The following is a 23,583-nucleotide window of genomic DNA, read 5'->3' as shown; positions in this document are numbered from 1 at the left end:
AGTCATTAAAATAGTAAAAAAAAATACCAAACGCGATACTAGCATTGCATTTTTTGTATTTTATTTTGATATATCAGGTCCATAAAGCGTACTTAAAAAATTTGCGCAAAATTATTGATGATATATGGCTTAAATAAATATTTATACTCTATTTTGTTTGTTCAGTTCTAATTTTCCCAAAATTGGTAATTATTTTTAGGAAAAACGGACGTCTGGCAATTTCATAATTGTCAATAATTTTCGCAAGGGGGTACACCCGTCTGAGAGGTGATATCAAACAAACTAGCATGTAAACATACATATTTTCTTTTGTATATGTATTGCTAGAATGTATATTTATCATTTAAAGCTAAGCTTTTAATGATTGAGCCCATTTAGTGCCGAGTATAGGACAAACAGAAATACTGAAATCACGAACGTGATATGTATAATATTTGAGTATTTAAACACAATATCCTTACACTAATTGGTTAATAAATTGTATTTTACTGCTGACTTTCTTAGTTTTAAAATAAACATTGTAGCTTTGAGGATCCTATAGTCAGACTTGTGCAACAAAGGATGTTATTTTCAATTGTTTTTTATTTTTGTAACTTTCGTAATGTTTGTGTTCAGTAAGTGTAAACATGACGACAAAACCGCATATAACTTCTTTAATTAACAAGGAAAAGTGATTGCGTAACCATTTAGGTGTTGTTTTTTTTAAAAACTGTCTCATTTTAAAGACTGTAGTTAATATGTAGTTAATAAATATATACTTGCACTTATGTAGTAATATTAAGCATTTGTACTGGTCTAATGTAGTAATAGGTACTTTTTAGGTTTAGTTAGTATTCATGTAGAACAAAATAATCTGTCTTCATTTATCTATAAAAATTTGCGCTTTCTCTGTATATCATTTCAGATAACTAGACTTTCCTTGTAATTAAAAAATCAAAATATTACTCATTTTTGAAATCAATAAATGAAATATCTATAAATGTGATTGATGTTTAAAATATTTTTTTTCTTTTATAAAATAAAAAACGGGCCGTACGGTTGTCTTTAAAACGACGTTAATTATACATGTTTTGATTGGGAAAACATGTAGGTAAATGTGTGTAAATATTGTTGATGTCTATAAAAACACTTGGAATAATAATTACAAATTTGGCATATCAACACGTCACATATTTTAAAAATTAGGTTACAACTAAGGTGAGGCGTGCCACTGCAGAGAAGTATTGTTGGTTGTTAAGGAATACAATACAGAAAAAATAATATTATTCTTGCATCAATGACATGAAATCGCACTTACTTATTTAATATTTTTTACTTTATGTTTTAGTTGTTAATTTTATTTATGTAACATGTAATTGTATAATTTTCTATTGGTATTCTATAATTGTGCATCACAAATGACAAATTATACAATACAAATGAAAGATCATAGAATACAAATAAAAATTATAAAATACGAATGGAAAATTATACAATACAAATAGAAAGTTATAGAATACAAATGGAAATTATACAATACAAATGGAAAATTATAAAATACAAATGGAAAATTATATAATACAAACGGAAATTTATACAATACAAATGAATATTTATACAATTCAAATGGAAAATTATAGAATACAAATAGAAAATTATACAAACCCAATGAATGTTTATACAATACAAAAAGATCGAATATTGCAATGTTTGGTATGCCATATATAACCTTAAAAAAATATATATTTGATGATATTTTTTGATTTATTCAAACGTATATCAAAGTGTATATTATTTATATTTTAAAAAAGAACAATATACAACTTTTGTACCTCACATAAAATTATGTTGCAGAGAATGATAAACACATATTTAATACGATATAATGAAAGTTATATAATTCTGTTTTATTAATTTATTGATTTTAAGATTCATAAAAAAAATATTTTATCTATATTATGGGACCTTTGATTTATTTTTCATTCATAAACAATTAATACATGTAATAAGACTTAAGGTTTTACTACATACTAAAAATATGTTTATTCACTACATAAAGAAATAAATCATTATTTATATTCTGACATCATCCTAATAAACGGCATTTCTATTGTTTGTTCCATGTCATTTATTAAAAAGTTTAACAAATTAATTTAAGAGAAGAAATGAAATATAAAAAAACCATTCGAAAGGATTTTCATCAAAAGTAACCTTGAAAGGAGCACACTTTTATTTTGTATTTAGTAAGGCTTAAAGATTGTACACAGATGCATGGATGCATTTTTTGGTCGAAATATCAATATTTCGTTTGCTATTAAATTGATTATGAATCAAACTACTATGAGTATTCAGTAATAAGTATTTTACAACTAAGGCTATCAAAACTGATAAATATAATGAAATTAAGATGTAGCTTTGTAATATATAGTGTTTAATATTAATGTAGTAAAGAAGTAGGCGATTTTAGTCAACGTTAATCATTGTTACATAAGAGCAGAGGGGCCTTCTGCCTCTACAGCTAGAGGGATGCTTATTGATAACACGTTAACCGCAGGTGGGTCACTTCTATTCTCTGATGTCCATCGAGCCAACAGGTAGAACAATTATAAATGTAGGATAGATTAACTTCAATAGGACCACGACGGACATAATAAATGCATTTTATCTCAAAATAAATGATCTAAATTCTAAAAAAAAATGTAAAAAGAAAAAAGAAAGACTTCTTTGGATGAATAGAAGAACACAAATCCGGTATGTTTACTATTATTACTTATTAGGTTTGTTACTGATTGACTACAGAAATATATTGGGTTGATCGATCTCATAGATGGCGAGACGAAGATTGAGATTGAGATTGATCAACCCAATATATTTCTGTAGTCAATCAGTAACAAACCTAATAAGTGTGTAGTTTTCCAGAGGACTATCAAGTGGCATATTTTTTTCACAAAAAGCGATGATCTACATAAAACCATGTACAAGATGCCTTACATCTTGTAAAATTTAATTCATTTAAACACTTATAACCTTTCAAATACTCTTTAAACATCATCGTTTAACCCATGTTTAATTTCAATGTTTTGTTGCGTTTGAATTTTAAACGTTTTCTCCCTTTGATCCTCTGCACAAGTTCGAGCAAATTTCGATGCTGCCATTTTGTTCTGCTCTGGACACAATAATGTGTCGTGAATATTCAACTTCTCTAATTTTAAAGAATTACAAAGAGCAACTACTCCAAATATTTTAAGAACTTACGGCATGCATGCGGTTTCTGTATTATATCGAATATCGAAATGAGTAGGCTGACCGTCTGCCAATGACGGCCATATCGCCTAATATTAATTCTCACCGAACATAGACATAATTTATATGAGGCAACCATGTGCTATGTTTTAACCAATGAAAATGTGACATTTCAGTTCGAGAAAAAAACAACAATTATCTTAACACAACATCCTAACACCAATCGGTTAATCATGTCGATTTTACAACTGGCTTTCTCAATTTTAAAATGAATCAATAGCATGAGTTTCTGTGGTCGAACAGTCGCAATAAAAATATGATTTTGTATTGTTTGATATGTGTTCAATGTTTTGTCTCATTATGTGTAAATGTTGGCACAGGAAGGTCGACAAATACAGAACACTTAAAACGTATATAGATTCATCATCTTTCAACAAATTGTAATTTAAGTACATGTAATCTTTGAGTAACCCTAATTCATTTCAAAGACTTCTTATTGAAAAGTATTCTAAAATAAATGTTATGAAATTTCGGTTGACCAGTAAACCTTCAGAAATGAAAATGTATTTTTATGTTTAGAAAGACCCATGGCATTATACATGTTCTTGTAGGTATGTGTATGTAAATACTGTAGATACGTATGATACGACAAAGGAATACATTGTATCAGGTATATGTAGATATTTTAAAAAGTACGTTTCAAATCGTTCTCCTTTAATTTATAGTTCAATCTATCGATTTTTCGACCAATCAAAATGGTGTTCAGATTTAGTACCTTAGAAAAAAATTAGCGGTTTTAATTGTTTACAAAATGCATGTATGTAATACAATTTATTTCTCTTATTGAGATCGTCTCCGCGCAAATACTGATAATTTTTGCTGATAATACAAATGGTAAATGAATCAAAAAAAGACATAAATAAACTTATTGGTTTTTAAGAAAAAAAAATGTAACTCGAAGAATGTATGGTGACAAAATGAAGTGTGTGGAACCAGAAATGGTATTAAAGTTGGGCCTCGTTTACGATAGAGTTTCTATATTACCTGTTTAACCTAGTAAGTTTTATCAGGGATATATAAATACCCTACTGATTACACTCACTCCACTGTTTATAAAGTGTTAAATGAACTTAAACTACCTGCATAAAACAAATATTGTACTTGAGTGGTTAATGTTCACATTAATATTTTTATCCTTTATAACGTGTTTTTGACAACTATAAACATTTTTCGTCGCTTTTGTGATGTGTCAGTTAAATTGTGTCGAAAGAGTCAAAAACCAACAATGTGGTTAGATACACGTTGTATTGATTTTTCAATTTGCGTTTACTTAATTTGTGTCTGAACAGACCAACATAGTTGTCTTCTCATTAATGTGTCCATTGATAAATTGTATTTCTACAGGTGCAGATATTTTTCTGTTTTTCAGCTGTTTTAAATATTATCGTATGTATTTGACAAAAGATAATGTAAATTGTGATTTTACTTTATACAATACCTTAACATTTTACTGTAGTAATTTATGTTTTTCTATTCAAACAAATAGAATACATTCTAGTAATACTGTTACAAAAGAAACATTAAATTTTATGTTTTTCTTTTTATATCAAGTTTATTATAGCCAAAATTGTTAAACAAACAGGTAGTATAAAATGTCTTTTTTGGCATTGCTACGTTCTTACAGATGGAATCATGTGGCTATTTATTTGGATGTCAACTATTATCTTAGACATTTAATCATTTAAGAAGATGTATTAAAATAAAAAAAACCCACAGTAAATCAGTATAAATGTATTGCCATGAAAGAGAGGAAGATATGATTTAGGTCTATCTGGTCGTCCATCCATGTTCCATCTCCTATTCCGTCTGTAATTTTGTCACTGTCTGAGTGTTACACTTTTATTTCTTTGAACATTCTTTGAACGTTTGGAACGATAACTCGAAAAGCCTTCTGCGTTTCATATCATTTCAGATTACCGTAAGAGGAATCTAGTAATTTTAAGGTTAAAAGTCATTTAAAGTCAACAGTTATTGTCTTTATCTTATGTACTCTGTATATGTATTTTTTTTTGTTTCCTGTCGATATTTTAAGTAAACATTTGAGAGTATCCAGTGTTTGAAATTTCATCTCCTAAAGACATTGATTCAATACACTTGTTCTTAACAATATCATGTATCACCATTTTGTCTGAATGATATTAAAAACAAGTACTTATTCATACAATGGCAAAGTGATTGACAGATACTTGCAGCTGCACATGTCAAAAAAAGTTACATTGTTAACCAGTGATTTATCTACATTTAATCAACGAAAGGTACATGTAAAGAATATGAACAAGCCTAGATCCAGAAATAGCTCTACTCATAATAAGACAATTACAGCTGGGACATGCAAAGAATTCAGCAGGAGACACAAACCTATTGACGGTGTTCTCCATTATCAAACAAGTGCTAACAATGATCCTATTTTAAAACTGTATGTACCGATGTACCAATTTGCTTAAAAGTTTGGTTATGGTGTTTTAAGCAGTACCACAGTGACAAATGTCATTTAGAAGTTACATGTTGCAAGACTTTTGATGCAATTAGGCAGAAATTTTATTGGCCTATTCTGTAAAAAAAAAAACCTGTACAATTATGCTTGCAAGTCTGTTACTTGCGCCTCGAGGAACTTGAAACAACTGAAGCCGTCAATTTAGGTAATAGATGTTCCACCGGCCTTTTCATTAGGCAAAATGTCAATGACCCGTGACCAAACCTCAAAAGAATAAAATGGTATTTCTCTGCACATGCTTATAATTAATTAAATAATTAATCAACTGATTGCGATTGATATTGGTGTATACAAACAGCTTCAAAAGTGAAAGTAAAAGTTAAATTTGGCAGAATGACTATTGAAAAATAGCAAGAGCTGGTGAAAAATTGGTGGCTGGATTGTTCCTATGACAGGTTTTTCCACTTTAAAATACGCTGTTCATTTCGTTCCAGACGTTGTTTAAAAATTAAGCTATCAGATTGGAACACTTTTAAAACATAAAGTTTTAAAATCTATTTTGCCACTGTGCGAAGTATACACCTTTGACATGAAACATCATGGTTTATCATTGTATAGATGATCATGATGAAAAGGTTAACTAATCTACATCTGGACTCTCTAATGCATATTCTGCTCATCTTAATGATATCTGAATAGAGGTTGACCATGTAGTTTTATATCATTATTATTTAAATATTGTTTTGACTCCTGACCCAGTATCTGTTCTAAGATATCAATATTATTGATTAACAAATTGAATTTATCTTAATTATTCGATGTTTATAAATACATGTATCTCGTAGTTAACGATTTTCTTATAATTATTTATTATTATCATGAACAATTTCTTAGTTTATCCCTTGTATCAATTTTAATTGTACTTCTGTGACAGGTATGTGGGTTATTTTGTTATAATTCCTCAAAAAGTTACGTAAATGGTAACATGGGACATACTATAAACGTACCTTAAAAAAAGGGAAATATAAGTTCAAACAAACACCATACTATAGTGTCGAGTTTGAGGTACTTGTGCAATAATTTTCGATAAGCAAGTTATATTCAGGAGACGGTCTCTTGATACGATGTACCCGAACCTAATGACACTTACATCTGAAAAAATAAGACCATTCACAAACCAAACTGCCCTCAATCAATTTTATATCGAAATATTTTGAAAAATGTTTACATTTCAAACATTCATTAGATACATGTATCATTTAATATTTATTCGTTTGATGAGATATCGGCGCTTCTGATTGGTCGAAAAATTTCTTTGATACCTGCATCAATACAATTTTTGCCGGATCTACTTTTCTAAACTGTTCTGATCTAACACTATTTATAGAACGGGAATTTCCAAAATAAACACTGTCAACAAAATGTAAAGTTATGTCTGTTTTATTGTCAGCAGACAAAATACAATTTTTTAAACATAAAAACTTGAAAGTTTAACCTTCAAAAATAAACAAAATACATTATTTGATTCACAAAATAGAAAATTAAGCGTCTTCTCACTATTTCGTCTGCTTGAGATCAATCAACATTACTGCGAGGCTGGCTGTTCCTTTTCCAGAATAATTATAACGAACATATAGGCCTATACACTTTCACGGTAACACTGCTGTTCAAATTTGGTAACGATGATTTTTATATTTACACATGTACATGATCGGTCATCAGAATAAGCATCGTAAAGAGAAGCTAAGACTAAGATTAATGTATCAACTCCTCCTCAAGTACATCACTGGCTAGCTAGTTACCACAACGTTTACAAAAGTCGCTTATACATACTATTCTTTGTCGACATATCAACTATATTCGTCCATGATCGCCTCTCTTTGGATAGTTATCTCCAGTTGCATATTCCAGCGATCACACATGAAAACTAGTTTTATTACGAATTTTTCAGCACAGTGAATAATATCACAAGCTATCGCATGTATTTTCCTTTTGTTTTCAATTCAGCCGGTTCAGCCGGTTCAGATTTTAACTCACTATTTGCGTTAATCCATTAATTCAGCTCAGTAGCTCTGCATCAGCTGAAGGCGCATCCATTTTAAATATTGTTGCTGTTGTTGTTTTGTATTCATACGCGCCGCTTCATTTACATTATTTACATTTTTGATCAATGACACTTTTTTTGATTTGAAAATGTTTTATTAAATGATGAGAAATGAAGATAATAATTTTTCTATTGATCGACGTATGAAAGAAAAAATTGACCGGAAAACCTTTTCATCAATGCGCATTGATAAAGTTTTCCGGTCAATTTTTTCTTTGATACGTCGATCAATAGAAAAATTATTATCTTCATTTCTTAAAGGAGAAATTGTGACAAAAGAAAAAGAATATTTAGAAGCTTTCAGTTTAATATTAAAGTATGATGACGAGTAAGACAGATATTCTAAAGCAGTGCAATAAAATTGATAAATCCTCACTCGAAATAATAATGAAAGGAGAGACGAACAACTGTCAATGGCGACAGGTAAATGTAAATATTGAAAGGATGTAACAATAATGATTATCGTATATGATTCTCTGAGTAGAATTTCTACAAATATACTTGTTTTAATATCTAGATAACGTTTGCAGTGAAATAGTTATCATGCTTTTTACCCGTGATAAACAGGCATCGTTTAATTTTCCTAGTATTCAACATTGGAAGTCCTCCAGTGCTATCACAGTTGCTACGTTTCATTTAAAGTCTAAAAACTCTTACTTTAGCTAAGCATCACCAACAAATCAAATATTATCCAGATTAAAAAAATACCTCTTCGAAAATAGCAAATTTATCGTCTCACTCGACAGCATTTTTTTCTTTGGCCCGGCAGCAGAGAATAGTTATTATCTCGGGCGATAAACTCAACTTTGCCTTGGAAATGGTTACTGGGACAATACAATTGCTAATGTCCTTAGATCAAGTAAATATGTATATATATACATTCGGCAAATGAACTTAATAATTCATGCATAGCAAAACAGTAGATTATTAATGAAAAACAAGGAACATTTGGATATTTGTAGATTTAAACGTACGAGGTCAACCGAAAACTACTCACTAGCAAACTGGTGAACAACACACACACACAGTTGATTCTAATAAAATATGTCATAAATTTACATCTCTAATATAATGATAGCTAAGAGGATTACAGTTAGTGTCAACTTGATTATCAAGATTTCTTATTCCTAGATAAGAAGCTTTCGCATCCCCGTGTTCATATACAATGATGAATCCACTCCAGATTTACCCAGGCTGTCCTTAAATGCCTCAATCTGCGGTGCCATTTTCTAAAAAGAAGTAAAAATTTTTTTTCAAAGTGCATCCAGAAATATACCAATACAAGAGGTCCATGGGGCCACATCGCTCACCTGAGCAACAATGACTTTGTATGGGCGTTCAATGGATATTGTGCCATATGGCCCCATGGTAGATAACAAAAAATGAATATTATAAAGTGATCAAAATATATGAGAGCAAATAGGTACATTTTCCTCCTTAACTACTAACCAGTCATTGTATTTTTTAAAAAACGTTCTTATTAGAAATGTGCAAATCAGAAAAATATATTACTACATCACTGCAATTAAACAAATCTCGTAAAGATCTTTTAAAATCGCTTTTCAACTGCAATTTTTGATTTTATAAAACCTTGAGGCACACGAGTTACATTTGTCTGGCGATTAAACTAATTTTGCATTTCGGGAATAATTTCACTATCTTAATATATTAATTGTAACATGAGAATTTCAAAACTTACATCTTTCTCATGTTTGGTCGCAGTTTGTATCTCTTAGCTCATTATCATTAAAATATATTAGTCATTTTGAATAATAAAATTTAATGCATTGTTGGCTTTTGACATTAAATACAACCTTTGGTAATCAACTCGCAGTCTCACATCAAACATGTTGTGTATTATTTTAAAAGTCATAGCACAAGACTTGAAGAATTTGTCTAACAATAATTAGATTAATTTTGTCCTTAAAAAACGCGACTTGGACATGTATGAAAATCAGAACCCGTCACTTGGCCTTATTCAAATAAACGTTGGTATAATTGCAATTGATCAGACATCCCTGTGCTGATTTTGTTTTGTGCTGATCACAGTTCACAGTTTGCACAAAAGAAAATTTAAGAAGCAATTGATTGGACGATCGAACGATTGATCATTTTTTCAATCAATCAATCAATCAATTGATTTAATCTATTTTAACGCACATAGGTGTTGTATAAACCAAATGTTTTATTCTCAATCAACCCCTCACTTGTCTGATATCTGCATATATATCTGGAAGATGTTCAAATTGTTTAGCCAAATGTGGAACCCCTCCCAATTCCATCCATTCTTTTCCGACTGCTGTGCTGAATTCTTCCCAATGCTTCGTACCTTTCAAACTCAACACCTCAATACAGACCACGTGTCCAGTGCCCCCATATCTTGGGTTAGCAATGCTTCCAGTTCCAAGGTATGCATCGCTGAAAACGCAGTCAAACCCAATAATTTTTGCATTAATGAGATTTAATTTACCATACAAGGATTTTTCTGAAACGATGTAATGCATCATATTCTTATCTCTTATTTTTGTTCTCAAAATAAACCCAGAATCATAATCTGGTAATTAGGTAATGAATGATATTTTCGTGGGTTATTTGTACATTATACGTGAAGGTGTCTGCAAAGGTATTACGTGTATATTTGTTATGGTGTATCAATGAAAAGAGAAATATTTTGTTAAAGAAACTTTAATTTAAAAAATTTCAAATGCTAACACACGTAAGAAGAGAAAGTTGTGTTTCATTAGATCAAATACAATAACATATACCTGTGTGTCATGAATCGCATTTCGAGCGAGACGTTCAAAGGGTACTGATTTTTCGCGGCAAATTGTTTCACTTGTCTAACAACAACTTCAATGATTTTCATTAATCGACTATAATCACCCTTGTAATCGAACACAAACTCCAAGTCATAAACCTTTGCATGGTCCAAGTATTTTCTAAAATGAAAATAACAGACCAATTTTAGTTTTACAAACGAGCTCTTTAACATTTATTCTGAAAATCATTACAAATACCATAAACCAATCATCAAAAAATTTATGGTAACTTTTTTGTTAACATAAAAAGTAACTTCATGCATCTTTATTCTTGTTAAAAACGAATGTACAACCTGAAATGAATAGCATTTGGAAGTTCCTGATATATATCTCCACTTGGGTATAAGATATGTTTCAGGGTCTGGAAGGAAACCCACTGAATGTGCGGGGCACACGAATCACTGGCTCTGAGAAACGGGCTGACGATTCGCAAAGCTTCCTGCGATATGAAGTCGTAAGCTTCTTTGATTTTATAAAACCAATGGCTTACGACTGTTTCAGTTCCTTGTAGGCGGTGCTTGTTGAAAGTTCTCAACCAAAGTTCATCGTTTGAAAGATCAAGAGGATGAGAGTTAAATGGAAACCAAAATATTTCAACAGCCCAGTTGTTCTCAAGAATTTCCTGCAGTTTTTCTTTCGAATAAAAAACGTCTTTCATGTTCGGATATGAGGTTCCCGTTTTAACGATTACCTCAGGGTCCATCTGCAAAGTCAAGGGCGTAGGCTTACAATGAAACAATTGCTATTGTTTATCATAATTTACCAAGTTCTATATTTGTCATTAAATGGCAGATTATTTATTTAATTTTGAATTGGAATTGGAATGGGTTATATGTACTTAAAAAAGAAATACGATGCAGGTGTGATATTTGGTCTCATAATTTTGAACTACTTTTGAATTTGCCAAAAGTATTCGTTTTAAATTCCAATACCTTCTTTTCATGATCAGGCTATCAATGGGTTATTCTCTAAATTACAAAGATATCCCTTTGACTTCAAAATTTAAATGATATTATTTTTTTATCATATGATTGAATCCTAGCTTTCTGATTGGCTTATATCTAACAATCTAAAAAAAAATTAAACGTAATATTCACCAACCCGTAGCCTAGAAGGTAAATACAACATGGCGCTAACATCCATGCCAACAAAAGATATAAGTATAAGTTGTAGACCTTGTTTATCAATCGTTGTAAAAAAAAAAGTAAAGTTCAATTTAAGGCAGTGAATATTGACTATAAGAGATATGAATTAGAATGATAGGAATATCGTTTATTAATGACCTGATCTTTAAAATAGAAACATCTTACTTGAATTGTAACGTCATAGACTACGCCAAAACAACCAAAACCAGCTGAAACTGCTCTAAAGAGTTCAACATCACCACCATCTCCATCTGCGCTGTAGGTCCGGAGTTCACCATTTGCGTCAAAAACTCTCATCTTTACCAAGTAGTCACTGACACATTGTACGTCTTTGCCCACACCCTGAATATTCAACGTATATATTCTTTAAAAACACATTTTCAAAAACCTTCATAAAAAAAAGAAAAAGAAAACTATTAAGTAGAGATGTCAACGAGCAATCGACTTTAAGTCAGATAGACCGGCTTAACGAGACCGGGTCTAATTTTTTCTGCCCTAGATTTTTTAATGAAATTTTTTACATGAATTTCTACTGATATAATTATTATTTTAAGGAAAAAAAATCAAACATTTACCACACCGTTTGTTCAAGGGGTCATCTCAAAGTTTGTTAATCTTTAACATAGAACCCTATGGAATTTTGCTTGAAATGTATCAATTTTGCACATTTTGTACATTTGTTTAAACTTCTGCCCTAGGGATTTCTTTTTCTGTTCTACATATTAAAGTTTTTGCTTAAAGGCATCAAATGGTCAAATAAAAAAAACCTTTCACCACCTGGTTTGATCCAGGGGTCTTATCAAAGTTGTTTTTTGTATGCCCAATTTCCCAGTTTGCTAGATAATGGCTATTTTTTTATTTGACAAAAACGGAAATGGTGATCTTTATAGTATTATTAAAACATTCAGACACATTTAAGTAATAAATAAATATATAACATCGCATATTAAGGGTCATTAATATAAAATACCTGGTAACTGTCTTGAAATATAGAAATTAAGCTATATATAGGCGAGTTAAGAAAACGTGACAGAGGGCTAGGCTTGTTGAACCCTCTTCACGTTTTCGAACCGAGCCCAAATATAGCTTATATTTCGAGACATTTATGTATATTCCACAACATAATATCAATCTAACGCATCAATCGAGCTATTTTCAACAAATTTCGCTGAATATCTGCAGTTGAAACTATCACGCCATGGCGTCAACAAAGCAAAAAGATGACGTCAAAATACAAATGAAACGCTGTGCGAAAGCGTGCGTACTCGTTCTGTACTCGGCCTCGTTAAGAATAATACATGTAGTGCAATATTCGAATATAAAAGTCATATGTGATACATGGTGATTTGGTCGATATGTAAACAAAATACAGAGGAATAGTGTGTTTTGACATGGAATAAAACTTTTTTCTCAGCAAATACTGTTTAACCATGTGATTTTAGCCACAATCCCGTTTCGTTTTCTTTTATTCATAATATTTATTATTTGTGTCAATGAAAACGTCATATTAAGCAAAATGTTTGCTGTAGGATTGTGATAAATTATATTACCCATTACTGCTTTTCAATTATCCTAATGTCATTTAAAGTTTATGTGGCACAAGATTAATTAACGCCTTGACCAGCAAAATAACACGTTTACATTGTAAAAGTATGCGGATCTTATACGTAATTGTTTAACGAGATAGTTTGAGCAAAAATCACTATAAATTTTTTTTATTTAGGACATAGATAATTTGTTTTAATTTTATTAATGTAAAGTGCTGAACACGTTTATGAAATAAAATGCACCTTTGCGTAATGTGCTGCGTGATGTATTGAAAGGTATAAAATGTAGTTCAAAATCGAATATTAATTTAAAATTCCATTTCTGCTATGTAACTATCGTTCGCACAAAGCAACCTATTACCCGAATAAAAAATAATTTCAACATTCCTTATAATTAAATAGCATTAAACAAACATGGTGTATTTATTCTTGTGGACGAGAAATCTAGTATATACTGATGAAACAAAGATAGGAAAATACAGTATCAAACGAAGCGCCAAAAAATTTTGTATTTGAAAAATACATGTAATTGTTTTTTGGTCGGCTTACCTGCACACAAAATTAAAGAAAAAACTTCATACTTAGCAATTGAAAAACACAGAGGGTCGTACATGTTATTATTTTGTTATAAAATTATGTTACATTTTCAGTTTTTTATCAGCAAAGTTTTTTGTGTAATTTTGTATAGTTGTCATAAAGTACTATAGAAAGACTCACATGACAGCCTGTCTGGGCCACGCTTACTACATGGACCAAATCCAAAATGACGTTGGCGAGAATACTTAGCTTTTGTTCTACTTGAAACCTTTTGAAATCACCGGTAGTTACACCAGCCATTACATCCACAGTTCTCTTGGTAAACTGTAATGAATCTGAAATCTTAGTATATAACACTAAAAATGTAGAATACGTGACATTTAAAGTTAATAAAAAAGTAATAAAAGAAGAGATTATGGCAAGTTGCATGGAAAAAAGACCGTTTATAAAATGATAGTAAATGGTAAACCTGGGAGAAATTCAATATTATGATTGATATTTAATCTTTTTAGCAACATATTATTCTAGAGTTGATTTTAACGTACGTCTGCCCTAATGTTTGATCCGTCTGGGTAGTCGCTTTTCAGGTTTTTGGTGTTGACACAAATTTGACGGTTATCAGCAAACACAGGCGCCCAACTGTGGCGAGCACCAGCACACCGGATGACAAGGTTTTCTGCTGTGGCCGCCTTAATAACGTTTGACATTTCTTCTTTAGTTGCCGGGTAACATGAAATTACACTGCTTGTCTGATTTCCTGCCCAATTTTGAAAATTCTCCACAGAGAATTTTGGCTTGCTCCCAACTCTCTCCTGAAGCTGTTTGATCATTTGCCCTAGGGGTTTCTTTTATAAAATAATTGATTTTTAGTTGGCATTTCGAGTATAAATACAGTTTAATATCATTTAACTTTTGATTTAATTGTCGTTACAATATTGGGAACACATATTTTATTTCAATAATTGTATAATGTGTAATTATATTGTATTTATTAAATAGTGAAATTAGAATTTCACAAAAATAGATTTTTTTCATAATACGGAATTCCTTGTTTGAGTAACATATAGATCAACTCCTTTGCGTGTTAGCAAATTTTTGTAGGTCTTTTAAAATTTTGCTTTAAGTAAAATTGTCACTAACAATATGTAGATATTTAGTTAATTTCCTTAACTATCTACTCTCCTGGGTGTCAGTGAGAATCTCCTCATCTCTGTTAAAAGATGACTCCTAATTAGAATAATTGCAAAAAAAAAATTAATATTGTTATAAAAGGTTATAATGAGTTGTTAATGAATGACATCAATATCTTCTAGTTAATCATAGAAATAAAAAGAATATGAAATAAAGTCAAATTAAGATAATAAAATCATTTATGAAAACTTGCTTATCGTTATATACAATGTTATAGTGAACACAACATTTCAATGGTTCTCAGGGATTGTATCATAACGTTTGAAGTGAATGTCATTGAACAATAATAAAACTACATGTTTCTTTCACAAAGACACTGTTTTTAATACTAACGGTACTAAAATCAATCATTAGCTTCGAAGGAGGAAAATGACTATTTATAAACTATGATTTGGGATTACTATGCTACGTGCATATAAAACAGCTCCGGACAAGTGAAAGATAAATACAAAGTTAAAACTTAGTATACTTCGCGAGAAATTGAGAAAGCATGAATCATGCTGTTGAAAACTTACCAATTGACTCGATTAAAACGCAATAAAAAAGTAATAATGTTCTTACATGTAATTTCAAGGTTTGGGAGAGATATTTTTACAATAATTCAAATAAACAGAATATTTATTTGAAGCCTGAGAAAGAATTTAAAAATAATAGATTTATCGGAATGTTTTTCACGTTTACCGCTAACGCTTTCGAAAGATTTTTCTGCAATGATTGCTACCTTCATAAACCGAATGAACCATCAAAGAAAGCAGTTTATTGTTTATAAGTTCATCTTTCATTTAACACATGAATTAACTGATTGTAAAAAGTAAGTTAAATTAACTAAATAACTGTCAATGTACATCAGTACGTTAGCTGAAAGAAACAACCAAATCGTCTCCTATATATGTGAATTTGAGTCTGTCATCATCATGATTATTACTTGCAGTCCGTCATTTTTCTTAGATCGCTATTATAGGTTTCGACCAATCGATAAACGGATAGTGAAGATTTCAGTCCTGTCGTAGGTTTCGACCAATCGATAAAAGGGTGTGTATATTTCAGTCCAGTCAGTTTCTATAGAGCTATGAATTAACAATTAGTTTCTGTAAGAAATAGACGGAAATCATACTCGGTAGATGTAAATTCATGTATATTGAATTCAACAAACAGGCACACAGCGTCGTTTTATAAAGTGAAGAATGGGGAGGGGGAGGGCAAACTCGTCCCAAAACTCTTAACAAGCAATTTAAAAAAAGTACTTTACAAAATCGTAAAAATCAGAATTCGTGGAGGGGGAGGAGGGGAATTCTACCTGTTCACTGTTCAATTTATATTCAATTCAATTCTGCGATAGCAGTGGAGCCCCCCCCCCCCCCCCCGCCCCGGGAGCTACGTGCCTTACGAAGTTATAAAAACTTAAAACTACTTGAACAGTTGAAATACTTGAATACATAATCAAATTATCTTCGATTTATATTCAATGCTTCAGTTTTTTGGTTTTTTTTAGAGTTATCAAATATTACTGTTATCTTAACGGACGGATGTAATACATCGTCGTTAAATACCATTGTCACAAGAAGCGATTCCATTTTAAAGGGTAATCTATCTATGCAAGCGTTTTAAGATATCGTATTCATTGGTATAAAAAGCGACAAGAATAGCAAATTTTAGAATCCTTTAAAAAGAAATCTCACTGTAATAAAATAATTACGGATACAATTTTCAAAATTTACAATACTTAAACTAACTAGATACGTCAAAACATCAGACCTATATCAATTATTTTGGCTGAAAAAAAATCGAATTTATTTGTATAGCTTTGTAAGGAAATTTCCCTCCTGTTGACCTTGTGACGTCACTTCCGCTAAAGCCTCGTTATCGCCTAATTCTGTTTTCTCTTGATTAGATCTCCTAAGGCAGGTAAAAATAGACACTTTGAAGCGCCGTAGCTCCGTTATTTTTGCATCGATTTTGATGCAGTTTTTTGATATATATATATATATATATATATATATATATATATATATATATATATATATATATATATATATATATATATATAAAGCACTGAATAGAATCAACAACACTAGGCATCTTTAAAGTGTCGAATCTAATATATAGATACTAAGCCAGTAAACTGAATATATAAAGCACTAAAAATGGCTAACGATTTCTATTGTTCGTGTCGTTAGACATTTTTAGTGCTATATATATATATATATATATATATATATATATATATATATATATATATATATATATATATATATATATATATATATATATATATATATATATATATATATATGTATATATATATATATATAATTTTAATATCAATTTTAAAATTGGTTATTACAATATACTTACAGTATACTTAAAGGGGCATGGTCACAATCTTGGTCAATACTCATTTTCCGATTCTAATGTTTACAATGCTTTAGTAAGGTATTTTAAATAGGCAACCAGAATTTGAATATCATTTATTGATTCTTAAGAGAGTTACAGAGCTTACAATTCTTTGCTATGTAAACAAATCTTTTGTTAACATTTTGAATGTTGAAGTAAAAATTCCAGTTTTAGACCTAAAATAAAGGTGTTAAACGTTAGAAACTGTTTTTTATGCTTAAAATGAATAAGAAGATAGACAAATTAGCTTGAAAATGATCTTTTACTGGTATATTGAACCTATGTAAACAAAAACAGGACACGAGCCTTGTTGACATGACAAAGAGCTTTGATCCTTGTATCTTGCTCATAACTCTACGACTGACTTTCAAATTTCATTTGATAATTAGAAATATATGTTTAAAGCACTGTAAATAATAAAAATGGTTAAATTCAATTTGACCAAAATCGTGAACATGCCCCTTTAAGGATTGTAATATATGTATCTTGTAAAATTCTACATATTTAGGAAGCGATTTTAATCTGTTTTAGTGGATTTTCTTTTGATAAGATGAAGTAATAATTTTGCAAAAATACAGTTTTTATCTTAGGGAATTCCGAAAATGGAGTTTTTATTTGAGTACATAAGCAGTAAGGATAACTTCTTATATAAATGGATTTTTTTTCAAATTTCAAAAGAACGTTTATTAAGTGATAAGAATTAAAATAAAATGTTGTAGATGTTACATATACAATATGGTTACATGTATATTTATTGAGACAGTGTGATATGAGTGTCTAGTAACATTTTTAATATTTAGAAAGCGATATCATTTTACACCAATCAATCTTTACTTGTTTATACTGATAATTTTACAACAGAGTGTGATGTGATTTTTCGGATTCCGCCCTTTGGTTTTCTAAAACTATATATTATCCCTCTTTGAAATTGATAATGTAGTAGACAATAATTACGGATTCTTTTAAGTGCATTTTAAAAAGGAATAGCTTTTTAGCATATAAAAGTTGTTAATTAAAATCATTTTAAAAGAGATATTTAATAATTAAACTTTTAAAACGGACTAGCCTTAAAATTTATCACGGTTACATTACCTTTATCCAAACCGCCGTATCTTGTTTCGTTACCAGGCGCGGATCATCTGATCAAACTCGGTGCTTCGCGTCTCGTTTGATCTGATGATTTGTGCCTGGCAACTCGTGGTAGTCCGACCCTCTAGACCAGTTTAAGCTTATAAAAATAAATAGTCATTCTATTTATGTTTATGTTATTTATTAATTTAGACAAAAGGTACTTTCAATTTTGCAAAATACATTTTTATATTAAAAAATTCCAAAAATGAAGGGATTTTTCAGTTCATACAATTAAGTTCTCTCTATGTTATTCTTAAAAAAAAACCGGATTCCTGTAGTTTCTATTTTTTCTTAACTTTTATGTTGAAAGTTACATTGTCAGTCATTGTGGGTATAATAATTTGTCACATTTACTTATCTATTTACCTGAGTACCAGTTAAAATCTCTGCATCCTCAGTGAATGATGACTCCTTAAAATAAATGAAAATATTTTTGTTTTAAATTTGAAGATAACTTTTATTTATCTTTTTAAAGTATGAATAGATCGTTTGTTATTGAAATTCATTTTTTTTTTACAGTTTGTCAGAGAAGCAAAAACAATTTGAAAAGGAATTAGCTGAAGTAAATGCAAGATCCAATTTTAAGCCAACTACTTGTCAATCAAGAAACAATAGCCTTATCCTTTGATTGACAAATCTGGCCAAGCGTGTCAGCTTGACATCTGGGTTTTGCTTGTAATTGCAATTCAATTTTATATACAGCAGATGTCATAATTATCGTAATTTTTTTTTGGTTTGAATATTTGAACATTCGAGATAATTCGGTACTGTACCAATGTATGCTTCTATTACGAAAGGAAATACCATATAACACTGAAATTCTTTTTTTTGGAAATGAACAAGTGGGAATTGAATTTAAGGTTCATTTATGCTTATGATAAGAAAGAAAGGACCAAGAAGGAAATAAAATGTTTCTGTAGTAGCAGTTCAAGTTTATGTCCCTATTTCTTCAAGATATAAAAACTGTACCCGAATCACCCCAATATCGAATATGCGTTCTCGCTGACTTAAATAATTTGGCTAATCAATGACTTTCTATTTGCAGGATTAAATAATCGCACGAAAACTCAAGTAAAAACAATGTAAATCAGCTTTATCGAATGGGTTAGAATGGTAAAGTTTAGAAAGGTAAGATGATCTAGTCATTAAACATTTGTTCATTACCGCGAGAATAATGGAAAACAATTATCTCCACACTTTGACGGAATAGTATTAAATCAATTTACATGCTAATGTATCAGCTTGTTATAAAACGTCAGATAAATACAAAAATAAGCAAATCAATTCTTGGGGAAAAAGTTCTACATAGTGGTGACCTTAAATATAATGGATACAGCACTTAAATTGTTGATTTTTTAAATGAATCATTTGTCAAATTAAGAAAATATATTCATAATTATGAATTGATATTTTTTTAAATGATGGATTTATAAGAAATAAGTATATTTTCAATATTTTTTTTATCGTTCCGTGAATTTCATTGTGTATAGGCATAAGCACATCGACAGACCCTGGTCATTCCAGGCTAATTACATCTGTTTTAGGCCCAGCCTTCTTTTTCAGTAACCGTACGATCAGGAAATTGGTCTTTAAACGATTCATCATGTCTTGCTCATTGTGAGATACAATGTGTATCATATATGATTATATCATCGTATTTTTCCCAAGCATATGATTGGTCGATTGTTGTCACATGATCCAGCTATAAATTCTGTTATAGACCTTACTAATTTAAAAATAGAAAATTCATAGACCTCACTGTACTAAAAATAGATTTTCATGACAACGTACTGGTTTTGGCACGTGCGACATTGTGACGGCATAATAGCAAAATCAACACTTATACATTATAAACAATTTTTTTTACTATTATACGCTTGCAAGGAATGAAGAGAATTCGTTTTTTTAACTTATAAAAAAAAAACCAGTTAAAGCCTTTTGATATCGATCAGTACATGGTTTTAGAGACCTGATCCGAGTATATCAAACTCGGACTTCGTCCTCGGTCGAAATACTCTCATCAGGTCTATAACTCTAACTGTATATTATGACATTGATATGACCACGTTTTTTTTTACTGTTTGTGCCAGCTTTTTCTGTTGCATCCGCCTTGATGACTTATGACATTGCCCATATGATTTCCGGGAAACAAGAAATAACACTGCAAATCTAATTTAATGCTCATTTTTCAAATTTGTCCGCAAAATTTTTTTAATTGCTTCCATCTTTTTCCGGAAGCTGTTTGATCATTCGATCTATTCGGTTCCTTTAAGATTAAAATGAGTAATGCTCAATTATCATTTCGAATATAAATACATTTATTATCATTTAAGGTTTGGACATGAGGTGTTAAGATGTTGTAAGACGTGCATTTACTTATATACTGTTATATGTCTACCTATTAAAAGATGTAAGATATTTGAGAAGCGATATCATTATACACTTATCAATTATTTACATCTTGATATTGTTGATTTTTACAGAGTGTGATGCAATTTTTCTGCATTCTACGCTGCTGTTATTTGAATCGATATATTAGTTATCCCTCTTAAAAACTGATATCGTTGTAAAAAAAATACAAAACGAGATCCTTTTAGTGCGTTTTATGAGAGTTTACTTATCTATTCACCATGGCAGTAGTAAGAAATCCCCCATCCTCATTAAAAGATGGCTCCTAAAAATAAATGTAAAATGATTGCACGATATAGTATTTGTAACATATATATCAACTTAAATAGTGTAACATATGTACCTAATAAAATATGTCAGATATTTAAAAGGCAATATTCAAAACCTATAACTATCAAAATATTTTTTGATAATGATCATTTTACAAAGTAAAATCTGATTTTCCGGATTCCACAGTTTTGTTTCCGGAAATTATATCACCCCTTTTTAAAACTGATGACGTTTTACAATATGATATCCTTTTATTCATTCTGATTTTCAAAATCAATCTTGTCAGTCATTTTTAATAAGAAATTAAGTTTCATTTTTCTTTTACTTTTTTATTCACCTCGGTAGCAGTAAAAATATCCATATCTTCATTAAAAGATGACTCCTAAAAATAAATGCAAAAGTTTTTTTTAATTTCAATTTGATAAAAAAAGAATACAGTATTCATTAATGACAATCATTATTATATAATAGTTTTCAGAGAAATCAAAAGATCATGAAATGAAAATACAGTACCGATCAGACCCAACCTAGCAGAAGGTAAACCCCAACTAAACCCTGGGTTTACTTTCTTGGTTTACTCTGGGTTTACTAGAGAGGACCCAGAGTAAACCCATAGTAAACCCAGAGTGGTCACAGAGAGTAAACCCAGTCAGAAGTATACCCCTGAAAGCAGACGCTAACTGTGTATTCGGAATATACAAAGGGTGAGAATAACAGGCAGTAGGATGGTAAGATAAAATACTTGTCTGCTTCACACTTCAGTGCATACAGTTTACCTCACAAGCAATTTCAAAGTAAACCCAAAGTAAACCCCGAGTAAACCCAAAGTAAAGCCGAATGGACCCAAAGGAGTATGTGTATGGTCAAATATCTGCCCCCGATTTCAACCAATTTTTTAATAGTATCGTACAAAAATAAACTCTTCACAAATCAATGTATAGAGGATGCTTTTAACTTTAATCTTGATTTTAGTCATCATTGCTCATTCGCTGTTTATCTATGACGTCATCTAAATGACCTAACTCCTGCAAATTTGCAAACAAATGAAAATATTCTCATTTTTGCTCTATATTTTGCATTCGGAAGTATAGAGCACAGGTCTGCTCAAGTGCGATTTTAACATATGTTTTTCATCAGATAGTTATACATATTATATTAAAAAATGGTACTTAAGCAAGCCTGCGCTCGATGTTTCCCAGTCGAAAAACCATCGGAAAACACCCATATTTTGCTACAAAACATCAATTTATCAAAATAATGCAAACTTCATCACGCAATTTCTACATTATGATAGCCATTTACACCTTTATTTCCAATATGATTTTAACTATTGTTCACCTTATTTTTAAAGATATTTCTAAAACTTTGATTTTGGGGGCAAAAAATGCGTAAAACCGCACATAGTCCTTTTCAAAAAGTAAACCCAGAGTAAACCCCAAGTAAACCCCAAAAGTTAACCTGGGGTTTAGTTGGGGTTTACTTTGGTGTTAGGTTGGGTCTGATCGGTACTGTATGATATGGAATCAGTTGACCTTAATAAAATAGTTGATCATATCTCGCTCATTGTGAGATACAATGTATATTAGGCACTGTGAAGGTGTTTATATAGGAACAAGTTGCTCAGTACGCTTAAAACTGCGTAATAATTCAGGCGCGTATGGTTACAAATAAAGAAATCTAGTGTGGTAAGCGTCCGCGTATTTATTGTCCAAATGTAGTGTTTGACTATAGAAAACCACCACTTGACAACCAAATTAATTAACTCCTTTTTTTAAGAATTCTGACATTTACGTACATTGTCGTAGGTTATAAAATAGCATTTACAACTTGATTTTTTTATGACAACAATTTTGACATCTTTCTACCTTAATTTTTTCAATATTTATTAATGCCACTTGTTTTCCTGTTAACCATTCCGCGTCTAGTAAGCTGTGACCTCCCACTTGTTTCCCAGCTTGCATAATTGGCATTATTCCTTCCTGCATACATTTTTGGATGCTATCTATTAATTGCTGTTGATTTTCTGGCACGTGTGTAAGTGTTTCCATTGCTTTTAAAACAGAAAATGATATCAAACATACAATTATACAGCATAATGTTTCAGAGTTTTTACTCCTTTTTTTAAAGTTTAGGAGGAATATATTAAGTTGATACATGTACATTGTAATCAATTTTAATGAATATTGTTGAATTGAATTAATATATTAATGAAACGTTATTATACACACCTTTTGCCTAATCTTAGGAAAAATGTGACATTTTATATGCTATGATTTTTATATTGGTCTATAGTGAAAGTTTAAAAAAGAAAACTGCTTAA

General features: G+C 30.4%; 2 protein-coding genes across 2 annotated transcripts; both read right to left on the bottom strand.

Annotated features, from left to right (window-relative positions):
• Positions 1–8,109: 8,109 nt before the first annotated feature.
• On the bottom strand, positions 8,110–14,810 carry LOC117685888 (L-gulonolactone oxidase-like). Its single transcript, XM_034460467.2, has 7 exons — positions 14,414–14,810; positions 14,049–14,192; positions 11,950–12,126; positions 10,933–11,342; positions 10,586–10,759; positions 10,028–10,238; positions 8,110–9,049 (listed from the first exon to the last, which is right to left on the bottom strand). The coding sequence occupies exons 1-7, from the start codon at positions 14,696–14,698 to the stop codon at positions 8,948–8,950; spliced, it is 1,503 nt and encodes a 500-aa protein (XP_034316358.2). The 5' UTR covers positions 14,699–14,810; the 3' UTR covers positions 8,110–8,947.
• Positions 14,811–14,940: 130 nt separating this feature from the next.
• On the bottom strand, positions 14,941–23,310 carry LOC109621057 (uncharacterized). The gene is made up of 5 exons (XM_066082282.1): positions 23,129–23,310; positions 21,601–21,645; positions 21,214–21,258; positions 18,951–18,995; positions 14,941–15,095 (listed from the first exon to the last, which is right to left on the bottom strand). The coding sequence occupies exons 1-5, from the start codon at positions 23,246–23,248 to the stop codon at positions 15,039–15,041; spliced, it is 312 nt and encodes a 103-aa protein (XP_065938354.1). The 5' UTR covers positions 23,249–23,310; the 3' UTR covers positions 14,941–15,038.
• Positions 23,311–23,583: the final 273 nt, after the last annotated feature.

Source organism: Magallana gigas, chromosome 4 (assembly GCF_963853765.1).
Source record: "Magallana gigas chromosome 4, xbMagGiga1.1, whole genome shotgun sequence".
Lineage (NCBI taxonomy): Eukaryota > Metazoa > Mollusca > Bivalvia > Ostreida > Ostreidae > Magallana > Magallana gigas.
The sequence above is the reverse complement of the archived record's forward strand: the minus strand, read 5'-3'. Positions and strand labels throughout refer to the sequence as shown.